The sequence below is a fragment of the Rosa rugosa genome, chromosome 6 (genome assembly GCF_958449725.1).
Source record: "Rosa rugosa chromosome 6, drRosRugo1.1, whole genome shotgun sequence".
Taxonomy (NCBI): domain Eukaryota; kingdom Viridiplantae; phylum Streptophyta; class Magnoliopsida; order Rosales; family Rosaceae; genus Rosa; species Rosa rugosa.
Genome location: NC_084825.1, coordinates 26,511,186 through 26,525,232, shown reverse-complemented (window position 1 = coordinate 26,525,232; position 14,047 = coordinate 26,511,186). Strand labels below are relative to the sequence as shown.

Sequence of the window (14,047 nt, the reverse complement as noted above, 5' to 3'; positions counted from 1 at the left end):
CAGGTCATGATATGATGATCCGTGATACTAAAGACTTCACACGGACATCTCTTCTTCAGAACGAAGAGAAGTGAGAATCAAAAGTTGATTCAAAGAGCATTGCACCGCCGCCATGCACCACCGGCCGGCCAACGCAGGCGCCGTGATCCCCCTACGGCAAAATCATGGCTTTGACGCCATGTATGGAGACTTGGCTCCTCTCTCTACTTCTCAAAGTAAATTATGACATTGTGGCTCAACCAAAACCTTCATTGGTTGATTATAAGGCCAATCTTTCGTTCTGTAAAGCCTGTTTTTTTTTTTAGGATCAAGGCCATCCTATGCAAAGGACACTAAAGAAATAATTCCATTCTTACATAGAATCCAAGGGGATTTTATGGATCGATTCAACCAGCTTGCGGACTGCTTAGATGTTTTATGGTGTTGGTTAATGTGCGGACACGCTGGTCACGTGTCGCGCTATCATCCACTCGTAATGCTGCTTATGATGACAGAACATAATGAATATATGGCTACGGGCTCACTATCCAGATCATCCCATTCAGTCAATTTGACTTGATAATGCTAGAGAGTTTACATCAAAAAATTTTGATGACTATTGCATATCATTGGGTATTGATATCAAGTACGTATCATATTCCCATGTACACACCCAATTGGTCTCGCGGAAAAGCCACCATTAAAAGACTACGATGGTAGCCCGGACTTTGGTAATGCGCACCAATATTTCCGCTTGGGTTATGCAATATCGCATGCAGCTATGCTAATTCGTCTACGACTCATAGCCACTCAACTTTTATTTGCGTTACAGTTAGTGACTGGGTGCGAGTATAATATCTCGTACTTATGCATATTTGAGTGTGCGATTTATGTGCCAATTGTGCCGCCACAGCGCATCAAAATGGGTCATTGCAACGAATGCATATATATATATATATATATATATATATATATATATATATATATATGTTGGATATAAATCTCCAACTATCCGTCCGCTATGTAGAACCCTTGACAGGCGATCTCTTTTTCGCTGGATTTGCGAATTGTCACTTTGATGAGACAGTTTTCCCGTCGTTGGGGGGAGATTAGAACGTCAATGTTCAACAGGAACGACAGGAATTGTCGTGGTCCCCACTATGTCTCATCTTGATCCCCTAAAAGTGACGAGATCACATATACCTGCTGCAAACATATCTGCAAGGATTGATGTCCCCACAAGAGGACATGGTGCCACCCAGAGGAGATGGGTACGGCACCACTACCATGGATGGTGGTATGGTGACGCCACAAAGGTGGCATAATGGCGTCATAGGCCATGGGTTCCGCTAGAAAGAGTAGGAGACCCATAAGTTCGATGGATTCTCGCCCTAGGAAGAGAGCGAGTTTGGCACAACTTGATCCACTAATCATTGATACTCAAAATCCGTCTCATGAGAATATTCTGGATTGTGGTTATGTCCAAGAGACATTGTTGGGGGATGCCTCAATGTTAGAACCAATTCCTGAGAATATAGAGATCTCTACGAATTACACTAGTGTACATGAAGACGTGGAATTATTGAGACCAATGACATCGAACCTTACTCCGTTGAAGAATGCCAACGTAGAGAAAATTGGCCTAAATGGAAAGATGCGATCCAAGTTGAATTGGATTCACTAACAAAGAGACAGGTATTTGGGCCTATAACGCTGACACTCCCAAGTATAAAGCCTGTTGGCCATAAATGGGTCTTTGTTAGAAAGCGTAATGAGAAAAATGAGGTTGTTAGATACAAAGCTCACCTTGTGGCGCAGGGTTTCTCACAACGCCCTGGAATCGACTACGAGGAGACATATTCTCCCGTAATGGACGTTATAACATTCCGCTACCTTGTCAATTTGGTAGTTTCCGAAAAACTTGACATGCAGCTTATGGATGTGGTTACAATATATCTCTATGGGGATCTAGATTCAGAGATATATATGAAGGTTCCAGATGGACTTCAATTACCCAAGTCAAGTGGCTCTAAACCACGGAGCGCGTTTTCAGTAAGATTGAGACGCTCACTATATGGATTGAAACAATCCGGACGGATGTGGTATAACCGTCTAAGTGACTACTTGATTGGGAAGGGATATGAGAACAATGAAATATGCCCATGCGTGTTTATAAAAAGGACAAGTTTCGGATTTGCAATTGTAGCAGTTTATGTTGATGACATGAACCTAATTGGAACTCTAGATGAGTTGAAGGAAACTGCTAAGTACTTGAAATCCGAATTTGAGATGAAAGATCTTGGGAAAACACGGTTTTGCCTCGGACTAGAACTCGAGCACCGTAGTGATGGGATTATGATCCATCAGTCAGCATATACTCAAAAATTATTAAGGCGCTTTAATGAAGATAAAGCAAAGCCTGTGAGTACTCCTATGATCGATCGTAGGCTTGAGCCTGAAAAAGATCCGTTTCGTCCAAGGGATGAGGGCGAAGACTTATTAGAGGCTGAAGTGCCCTATCTAAGCGCAATAGGCGCATTATTGTACTTAGCTCAATGCACAAGACCGGACATCTCATTCGCAGTGAACTTGTTAGCTCGACACAGTTCTGCGCCAACACGCCGCCATTGGATTGGCATAAAGACAATCTTTCGATACTTGAGAGGTACGATTGATATGGGCTTGTTCTATCCCTACAGAGAGAAAAGAAATAAAGGAAGTGTGGGATCGGACTCCACAAGGCAAAACGCCACCTTCCGTGCTCCTCCTCCCCTCCATCAAAATGACAACGATGTCTTGATGGGTTTTGCTGATGCAGGGTATCTCTCTGACCCTCATAAAGGTCACTCCCAAATGGATTATGTCTTTACCATGGGAAGCACTGCGATATCTTGGAGGTCTACAAAGCAGACCTTTGTTGCTACTTCCTCAAATCATGCAGAGATTATCGCTCTACATGAAGCCGTGCGAGAATGCATATGGCTAAGGTCTGTAGTTAGGCACATTCGAGGAACTTGTGGTTTGAAGTCTACCACAGATGAACCTACATGCATTTATGAAGATAATGCAGCTTGTATTGAGCAAATGAAGTTAGGTTTCATCGAGGGCGACAACACCAAACATATATCGCCTAAGTTCTTTTACAATCAGCAACAACAAACATTTCTAAATATTGAAGTGAATCAAATCCGTTCAGAGGATAATGTGGCGGACTTGTTTACCAAGTCGTTACCTAAATCCACCTTCGAGAAACATGTGAAGAGCATCGGATTAAGAAAGTTATCCGAACTCCCATAATTGTAGAAATCAGGGGGAGACCTTGACATCAGGGGGAGGTATGATGTCTACATGTTCGATCTCGAAGAGTGAAGGATGTGTTGTGCTCTTTTTGCCCTTCGACCAGGGTTATTTTTGTCCCACAGGGTTTTTGTTACCTGGCAAGGTTTTTAGTGAGGCAACGATCAAAGCGTCATCACCGAGTTTGAGCGGCACAAGGGGGAGTGTTGAAGGATGTCGACTACTCCACATTCACGCGCGTTGTGCTCTTTTTCTCCTTCGACCAAGGTTGTTTTTTCCCACAGGGTTTTTATTACTTGGCAAGGTTTTTGACGAGGCAACTTAGAAGCGCATAGCAGAGGCAACACTATTGACATGGAATATCCAAGGGGGAGTGTTGTAAATGATAATGACTATTCATGCAATAGGTATTGCTTAATGTATGCGATTGACATACTTGTAATGTGCGATTGACATACTCGTAATGTATGCGATTGACAGACTCGTAATATGCGAGTGATTAGTATAGCTATTATGTATTGCCTTTTGTATACATGATGTAACCTTATATAAACCTCATGGTGAGATGAATATATACAATACAATTTTTCCAATTCTCTACAACAAGCATGTAATTGACAATAATTTATCAATAATTTTGACTAGCATGTAATTGAATAATAATTTTGATAAAGTAAACTAAGAGTTACGATAAAAATTTGGGTGCGGCTATTGCCACCCTACCATTTTCTTAGTTCACCCTACAACCATTTGAATTATTGAAAGACTATATTACCCAAGTGCAAAATGACTAATAAGTACACTAATTTTCTAAAATCCAAATATGTAAGAAAAAATAAATATATAAGTAATTAATTAAATACAAAGACTACTTGATTTCTCATTGGATAACATTAATCTTTATCTTCTCCACCCAAATTTGAATTTATTACTATTTTTTTTTCTTCTTTTTGTTGCCTCCTCATAGTTAATTGGTTATTCAATTCAACAAACTATTACTTTGACTTCATCAAAATCTTTGCAATATTCTTTGTGAACACTGAAAGTGAAAGTTTAAAACATGAAGAAAAAAAAATCAATCTTTTCTTCATTGATCATAGTTGTAAATTTACTAATCTTTTTACATAGATTGAAATAGAGAACATTTTTTTTTTTTTGATTAAGGATTGAAATAGAGAACATTGAAATTGAAAGAAAAAATTTAAAAAATGGGAGTAAATCAGATTATGATTTTATTAGGAAACTTTAATAAATTTTAATTTTTTTTATGAGTATAAATTAAAATTAAATGAGAAATTTTCATTAAAAATATTTATTTTTTAATTGGATATGTCATATAAGGATATTCTTGGAAAGAGAAATGGGTAAAATAAATAAATTTAATAATTAAAATTAAAATGTAGGGTGTAATGAGCAAGTCGGGTGAACAAAGAAAATGATAGGGTGGTAATAGCCGCACCCTAAAAATTATTTGTCAATGAAGTGAGTTTCACAATCAAATTAATTGATAATAGTTGAAGAATCTAAATCTAAATCAAATTCTTATAAGCTCTACTTGCAAGGTTTCCTTTTTCCAACATTAATTGGACAAAGGTACAATCCACATACACCCCTGCACATGTGCTCACTAGGCTTTCATACATGGGTGAACGAACTCTGATACTATGATAATGGCGAACCCGCTGTGATTTCATGATATAGTGATATGAGCTGCACACCAAAATCAATTAATTGGTAATGGTTGAAAAGATCCAAATATTTATAAACTCCATTGTAAAATTTCATTTTTTTCAACGTGAGACAAACACTCCACATTCTCACATACTCCCCGGTGTAATCTCACTTTACGTTTTCCGTTAAAAAATGAAAATGAAGATAAATGATTTAATAGAGAACTAATGAACTAGAAACAAAACAAAAACAAAAACTGAAGACCCCATCTTCCAAAGGTTTCGGCCCAAACCAATTGAAAAGCCCACATATTTCATTGCACCCAAACCATAACAAGCAAAAACGACGCCGTCGTTCATGTTGGCGGGAAAAAGTATAAAACAGAAATTCTGGCGCGCCATAAACCTCTACAAGTGGGAGTCTCTGCGTTCTCCTCTGACCAAGTCAAAACCCTATCGAGCCACACAACCCCAAAACGGCGTCGTCGTATTCCTGCCAAGCCTTTCGCCGTGAGTCTCTTCCTCTCTTGTTTTCTCATTTTCCTTGGACAGTTTATGTGATTTCTGATCTGGGTTTTTGAAAATGATTGCAATTTGAGTAATGTCAAATTACTTTGTGTTATGCAAATGTTTGAGGTTTAGGGATATGTGAAATCCAAATGGGTATGGCATGATTGTGGGCTTAGTGTTGTTGATTGGTAGGAAATCCCGAAAGGGTTTAGATCCCTATTGTCACTGTTGACTAATTAGTGAGAGTGATGGTTGATTACTGTGAGTTACTTGAATGAGCTGGTTGAAATTGCTCCAATTAGCAACGTCAGATTAACTAACTAGTCTACGGTTGCTAGTTTAATTGAGTTCTAATATGAAGTAGCAATCTGAGCTTGTCAGGATTTACTGCTTTCGTTTGATGTGCCATTAATTGAAATATGTTTTGCATTACTGATTTCCTTCTTGCTTGTTATGTTTGTGAGAAGTTCTCGTAGAGGGATATGTTTTCAAATGATTTGAATTGCCGTAATATTGACAAGGTAGATTTCTATAGAAAGAGATATGTAGTAGGTGAATATAAAAGGGAATGGAATTAGATCTCGTTATGATTCATTGTATTCTCAATTGGAAAGGCTGGATGACTCTTGTCTCGAAATGAATGCAGTGACTTCTATTTTATAGCTTCTTTACTGATAAAATTTAAATTTGGTTCGAAGTTATCATACAGTAATATATGAAGGCAAACATTCATAGAGTATTTGGTAGTAACAGTTGGATCTCCATATACTCATTGTTCTCAACTTTTTGTTTTTTTCTTTTTCCTTCTTCTTTAGAATAACAACTGTGTGTGGCTGACGGAGAGAGACAATGGAACCATCCTCTTCAGACTGTAGAGGTGCAGAAGCCGTACTAAATCTCCAACCCAGCTCGTCAATTCCTATTACATATCATCCTCTCTTTGGTCCTCACAATGATCTGATCCTCCTTGAACTTGATGAGAAACTCCTCCCTGATATCCTTCACCAAAGGTAATGAATAAATTTAATTGAAGACTAGAGTCTTAGTTTGTGTTACTTATTTATGATTGTTTTCTTCTTCATGAAACTTAGTTGAAGTGTTCCACTTTTCTGTTATGATTTCTGTGTTTTTAGAGTAACTGTTAGAGGACAGCCTGATGAAGATGCAGTCATCTGCACGGAATCAAAGACTTACGCAATCAAGTCTGTTGGAACTTCGAATTCTGTTTTCCTCATACCCCCATCTTGTCAATTTAATTCTTTTGAAGAACCAAAATGTTTTAATGAGAATTATCATGACCGGCAATCTGCTGCATCTGTCCTTAAGATTGCACCTGGTACCATGGAGCTTGTTGAAGTTGCTCCAAGACTTGACAAGCTCAGGTTGCTACTTTCTGAGAATCCTTACAAAACTGAGGAGGACACTGAAATGGGAGATCTGGAGGAGATGGAAAGAGAGAATGTAGGACTATATAGATGGGAAGATCTTATTGAGAAGGTTCAAGCAAGTAACGAGGAGTTAAGGAATGCATTACAGGCTCTTTCAGCTGTGGAGATTGATGGGTACTGGAGAATTGTGGATGAAAGGTACATGGATACGATGCTAAGGATACTTTTGCACAATGGAGTGTTGAATGACTGGTCATTTGCCTCACTTAATCAAGATGAGGTTGTTAATGTGCTGGTATCAGATGGCTTTCCTCGCAAACTTGCAAATCATTGCCTGCATGCCTTTGGTAGTAAGGTGGATAAAGGTGTGGGCACAAGTAATACATGGAAGTTGGATGAGAGGAAAGTGTGTGTGCACTTTGCAATAGAAATCTTGAGAGACGGGAAGAGGAAAATGGAGAGTTTCATGGAGGAGTGGATGCGAAAAATTCCTGAAGGGATGCAAGCAAGTTTTGACATGTTGGAAGGTGAAGTTTTGACGGAGAGGATTGGCATTGAGACATGGATTCGAGCCTTCCGTGTTTCATCACTACCTGGCAATCCTGCAGAGCGTTTCTCCATCCTGTTTAAAGAGCGTCCGAAATGGGAGTTGAAGGATCTACAGCCCTTCATCAGGTTCATTTGTAGTACTGTTGATTATTCTTTTTGCTTTTTGCTTATTGCATTCTTGTTTTATTAACATAATTGGCAAGTAATTTGCTCTTTTCTTCTGTATGTACTTTTTAGGGACTTGAATGTGCCCGGTCTTTCTGCAGAAGGTTTGCTTTTAAAGTACACGAGAAGATTACAACCAACTATGGACACAGAACCAGTTTTCAGCTCAAGATAGTGTTGGTATATGTTTATTGGCATTTCTCTGGTAATCTTCAATCTATCAAGGCTAATATATAAGCACTCTTGTGAAGCAACCCTTAGAGAGTTAGAATCATAATGTCATATTAGTGAATCCGATACCTTGCGTTGGCTAAAGGGAATAGCTAAGATCCAATATGTTGAAATATTTACTTCCTGTTTTAATTGTAATTGTATTTTAGATTATGTGGACATGTGTAGTTTGATCAAATGCCACAGTATGGATGAAATTGCACCTTGGTTTTTGCATTAGGGTTATATCCTTTAGCCACCACAACAAGATATTGTAGATCTGAAATTTGAGGAACAGAAACAAGGCTGCAACGTTTAGCCGTTATCTCAACTTTCTCTCTTGCCTCTTTTCTTTTGAGCGTTTGTGTTCATCATCATGCGATTGTAGTTGAATCAGTGCAATTAGGACATTAGTGGGCTGATATCTAACATGATATCCACCAAAATCAGCATCCGCGTGATCAACATATTGCAGTACCATATATGTGTTCCAAGAAAAATCCTGAAGGAGAAAGTCCTTTACCCACATCGGACCATCATCTTGCCAGACAAATGGCCGGAAGAAAACCAGACGACGAAGCCACGGTTCATCCCAAACTCATATACTATGTTGGAAAGAAAAGATCCCACATTAGAAAAATGACAAATAAAATATAACTTATAAGTGGGTGAATCTCACCTAATTGCACCGAGACCTTTTGTGATTAAAACCCAACACCTATCGGGTGGTTAAGTTGGGACAATATCGGTACAATGGTGGGCCACGGGCCACGCTTGTCGCTGTTTAACATGGTATCACAGCGGGTCTCTTTCCAATTGCGTCTCCAATTGTCATGGGTTAAAATAGTGAAAATACCTCTCCAACAGGAATAAGGCGGCAACCTAAGGCTGCTAGCTAGTTCATACACAATCATCCGGATTGAGAATCAAAATTGAATTGTGGAGAACCCAATAATAGAAAATTAAGTTCATAAGATACATACAACAACAAGATTAACTATGAAGAAGCTTCAAATCTCAATATCTTTTTGAACATTTTCAAACTTCAATATCAACTATTAAAGAATTAAAGTCAGTTGAAGAAGTTGGAGTTGAAACTTAACCTTCTGATCATATGAACTTTCGTCTAAATGTGTAAACAGCCTTATGGGAGAGTAATACAAGGATCATGCTGCACCCTAGATGATGAAGCTCGTCCCTTTAATTTTTATTTGTATATGCGAGACTTTTAACGATAAATAAAGAGAACTGATGCACGCTTATTTTAAAAATGACTAATCAAAATAACTTTTTAGCTAATTTGAGTAATATTTAAATAAAAAATGACTAACATTACTAAATATGCTCTTAGTAATGGGAATAATCAACTACGTGGTCAAAAGTCTCCCATTATTGGTAGAAAAACAAAGTCCACGCATAGCCTATTTACAAAAGGATTAGGATAACTTGGGGTTAGCGGATTACCATTCCTAGATGGCTAGGTGGGAATAGTCATCCAAGTGGTCATAGTCTCCTAGGTCTCAAAGTATAAAAAGACCAAAATGAGGTTCAACTTGAAAACCATACTCTTCTTCGGCTAATTGGCTAGCTGCTGCTATCAACTTTCTTTGCAATTGAGTTGGGCACGGATATGATGAATCTATGTGAGGATTTGTTGGCTGAAATATTGTGTAGACTATCGGAGGAGGATCTGCTGAAATGTCAGAGCGTTTTCAAGTCATGGCACCCAGTGATCTCACGTCTCTGGGTGCAGAGCATCTCATCGAACTAATCTGTCCAACCTAAACTGTTTGTGTAAATTGCAGTTTTGGATGCCTTAACGATTATCAATTTGGCTGAAAATTTGCATAAGTGATCTACTCATATATACCTAAAAACCGTACAGTTAAGATGTGAATATGCTATCGAAAAGTGGTGAAAATACGAAAATCCGTTTCTTAAGCTAAGTTAAGGACTTCCTTAGCATAGAAGGCCTGAGCGGATATATATATATATATTTAAGAAGAGACGTTTCAATAAGATTTTCAAGGAAAGTTTTTTTTAAAGGGGTTTGGAACCCAGTCTTGTTGGGAGGTTCAGCCCCACGTCCGATTCCACTTATTGATATAACATTTTGCAACCTGGGGGAGTGACATAAAACTTGATGTGATGCCCCGGATTCGTATTTATTTGTTAAGGATTTTCTGGAATCTAATTTATGGTTATTGGACGGTTTCGTGGCTCATGGACGGAGCGGAAGTGGTTCGGACGAATTTTTATTCGAAAAGTGTGGATTTATGGGGGGTTTCAAGGTTGACTTTTTATACGTTGAGATTCTCTGAAAACTGCCTTCACGAAAGTTGTAGAAAGCGTCTATACGAGTTCATGGATATGTGGAACGCGGAAATCGGAGTTCGTATGAGAAATTTATGGTCTACGGAAGTTTTAGATATTTTTGGAAACCAATATAAATAGAAGTTTCCCCTTCGGGAAAGTTACCATTTCCTTTTGGGCTTCCATTTTCGGAAACCAGACCTCCGTTCTCTCTCTCTTCAGTCCGCGTGACCCGACCCGAACCCGGTTTTCCGACCCGGTCGGAATTCGCAGCTCTGGTGACCTCTACCGGTGAAACTTTCCAGACCGACTCGCATCCTTGTTGCGCTCCTCCCTGTGGTGGCCTCTACCGGCGATTCTCCTCCACGGCGGTGCTGTAAGGCGGCAAAGTTTGAGGTATTCGGACCCGATCGGAAATCCTTGCTCCGGCGACGTCATGGCTTCAAGTTTTCTTGGTTAAGTTCGTAGGAGCCTCCTTGATCGATATGTGGTATTTGTTTGGATCGATTCACGTCGGAATCGTATCAACTTAAGGTGAACAGTTCATGGCGGCTTGTGGGGGCGATAGGCGGCTATCTAGGCCGAGTTGGCTTGAACCTCAGGTATTAAAGTTGATCTATTTGGTGTTCTTGACATTTTGGACGGTTGGATTAAGTTAGTTTTGAGTTTTGGCCGGTGGTGTTTGCACCGCCGACTGTGGCGGAGTTTTGGCGGCCTTCCGGCCATGTAAGGGATAGTTTCTAGTATTATATATCTTCTACTCGTCGATACGAGCGTTTCGATATATAATACGCAATTTTTGGAGATCGTATGAATATATTGTGATTTTTGGAGATCGTATGAATATATTGATGATTCGATTCGTGAGGATTTGAGCGTCCGATCGACTTGTGATTTTGACATATCGATCGTATAAGTATTCTTGAGACAATGGGTGGTCTCGGATGTGGTTTCGCCTCAATTGGCGTCACTTTGGGAATTTTAGTTCAAAACAGGGTTTTTGGACTTAAATCATTTGTGAATCGTGACTAAGTTGAAACCGTATGTGATTAGGTACTTGACGAAGTATTCTTGGACGGTTAGTCGGTGGTTAGGCTATTTTGTTCTGTATTGAAGACGCATCGGGAATTTTGAGGTGAGTAATCTCACAACGTTCATTTACGAACGGAGTTACCATTATTGTTTTGGCGTTATTTATTTAACTGCAAACTATAGTTGGTATTAGTAGGCATTCCTGAGCGAATGACTACGTATATATATATTTACGTGAAATATATATATTCTTGTGAGTCATGTGTGATGAATAATATGCATGGTTGTGTTCATATTATTGTTGAAGGCGACTTTTCAGAAAACAATATTGTGGAAAAAGATGTTTTTTATTGTTTGAAAAGTAGTGAGTTTGATGTTACATTTTTGAGTCAAGCGTGACTCATTATAAATGTATTGGTCCTTGTACCAAGAGTCACAGATGGTGACAGGTCGCAGATGGTGACCAACATTTGATTCTAAGACCAGACGGGGTCTGAAAATCATATGTCACAGATGGTGACCAAGGCAGAAAATTGGTAATCGCGTTTTTGGACGGACGAGTGGTTACGACTTCAGTTAGAGCTCTAGTATGTCTGCCATTATAGCTTATGGGGGTAACAGTCGAGGTTGCTGGAGACTCATAAGTATGTAGTTTAAAGGAGAGTTCTGAAAGTATTCTTCTTTTATTGTCTAGATGAGACTTGAATTGCTTCTTGATGGTTAAGTTAGCAAATAGAACATTATCATAGCGGTGACTTAAATTGTCCCTTCTGTGGAAAGGATATGGAATGTTAGAATGAATCATGGTTGCATTGTTTCCTTAAGCTGATTTGTGTGAGTTGTTGATTGATGTTCATGAGTTACTCATACGAGCTTTCATAAGCTTACTAGGTTTGTTGTGTGGCAACCCGGTGCACCATTCAAATGGTATAGGGGTTAATCCTGCAGGTTAGGATAATCGTAGCTGAAGCTGAGATCGCGTGCTTACTGAAATACGGTAGGAAGCCATTTTTGTGACTTTACCGTTGATAAGGACTTCCGTTGTATAGTTAGCTCTGAGCGGCATTTACATTTTATTTTGTTGTTGACAATTTAATTCGTAAGCTTATGTAATATATGACTCTGTGGAGCGGGTCAATATTGACACATTGGGTTCAGGGCATCAATATGTAATTGGTTTAAAAGGGAAAAGTTTCCAGGTATTTTGTATTGATGGCTGAACGATCACGCATATATAATTATGGGATTGTATATCGATTTTTTATTTGTGTTAAAAATCAGGGGCGTGACACTTGAACCTCATGCTACAGAGCTATTACAATAATCCTCATAGATAATATCCTGAATATATAATAGCAGAAGTCTCATCTAGCCATACATCATCAATAGCAAAACAACTAGCAAGGTGTGCAAGCCTATGTGCAACACCATTTGCTTCACAGAAAATATGTCGAATCTCTATTGATTTAAAAACATACATGTATTCTTTACAATCATCAAAAACTCAACTTACTACGAAAAATTTTCCTCCTCACTCTTGAGTGCAACAATCAAAAAGGCAAAGTTGCTCTCAATAACTATTTCCGTCCAACCAAGAAGAAGACCAGCTCTACATTCCATTCAGTCTCCACATCAACTGAAAAGCACCCATGAATGAGAAATGATTGAAGGCTCTATAAGTGCTAAACCTTCCAACCATGTATATATGAGTTGTTAGCCACAAAATTCTCTCCTTTCTTCTTCAAGTCGTCAATCAATGAGCCCATCCCCACCCTACAAAGACAAAGCCGAGGCCAACCGAGCAGTCATAGAGGCAAAGGCAGCCATCGTAAAGTCTTGGTATGCTGTGGAAACCCTACCCCAACATAGATAAGGGCGGCTAGGGTAAAAAACGCATGTCTCCTCAAATTCTTTTTGTCTCCAAGAGTCATAATGTATTCTTTTGTCAAACTTAATTTTGATGGTTCAATTGCTTTGAATAATACTGAAGTTTGTGGTTTAGTTCTTGAAACGAGAATGGCTCCCCTCTGTTGGATGGTTCAATTGCTTTGAATAATACTGAAGTTTGTGGTTTAGTTCTACTTATGTCCCTATAGTAGAAGCCAGGGTGTTGAGAGATGCTCTTTATGCAGCTCTAACAAAAAACTTCTCTAACCAAGTACTGGAAGGTGACTCTAAACTTGTTATTGACTGCATTAATCAAAAGTGTGATCCCCCTTGGCGCCTAAACTCAATCATTAAGCATCATACACATGGCTATGAAGTTTGGAGATATCTCCTTCCAATATACCCTCTGGGAAGTGAAACTCACTGCATATATAATTACTTCTATTGACCACTAGATTTCTTCCTCGCAAACATGGACTAATGGGCTTCCCCTCAGCACCATCAATGTTTTTAATTAACCATGATTTCTTCACTTTTTTGTGCTCTTTTCTTAAAAAAAAAAAAACTGACAACTGGATTTTTTTTTCCTTACCCTGAAAAGAAACTAATCCTAATTAATGCATCAAAGATAGTAGTTTAAGTTTAGTACTTGATGAGCTAACTGCTGAGCGAAGCATACTAAGGTGCTTTTGGAAGCTGTTAAATAAATATGGACTAAATACTGTTTAGTCCTTGAACTTTTGCCCTAAAAACACTTCAGTCCCTGGCCTTTTAATTTCACACGTTTAGTCCTTGTACTTCAAAATTTCGGACCAATAGGTCATTTCCGTCCAAAAACGCTGTTAAATTGCTGACCTGGCAATTCTTTCCCGTCAAAAAGTCTATTATACCCCCACTTTTTTTTTAATTTATTCTTTCCTCTTTTTATTTTTATTTTTTTATAATTTATTCTTTTTTTTCTTTTTTTTCTTTCTTTTTATCTCTTCTCCTCTCTCTCTCTCTCTCTCTCCCTCTCTCCTCCAAAAACCTCAACTCAACCCCCTCCAT

The 14,047-nt window shown here is 38.7% G+C and overlaps 1 protein-coding gene across 1 annotated transcript; it reads left to right on the top strand.

The window, feature by feature from the left end:
* The first annotated feature begins 5,224 nt into the window (after positions 1-5,224).
* LOC133717372 (uncharacterized) lies at positions 5,225-8,099 on the top strand. The gene is made up of 4 exons (XM_062144075.1): positions 5,225-5,456; positions 6,272-6,466; positions 6,590-7,519; positions 7,631-8,099. Exons 2-4 carry the CDS (start codon positions 6,306-6,308, stop codon positions 7,731-7,733), a joined length of 1,194 nt encoding a protein of 397 aa, XP_062000059.1. The 5' UTR covers positions 5,225-5,456; positions 6,272-6,305; the 3' UTR covers positions 7,734-8,099.
* Positions 8,100-14,047: the final 5,948 nt, after the last annotated feature.

Excerpts from the sequence above, each read along its gene's own strand:
- LOC133717372 (XM_062144075.1), top strand. The coding sequence starts at position 6,306 with ATGGAACCATCCTCTTCAGACTGTAGAGGTGCAGAAGCCGTACTAAAT. Across the intron at positions 6,467-6,589 it reads CCTGATATCCTTCACCAAAG|AGTAACTGTTAGAGGACAGC; the intron begins GTAATGAATAAA and ends CTGTGTTTTTAG. Across the intron at positions 7,520-7,630 it reads GATCTACAGCCCTTCATCAG|GGACTTGAATGTGCCCGGTC; the intron begins GTTCATTTGTAG and ends TGTACTTTTTAG.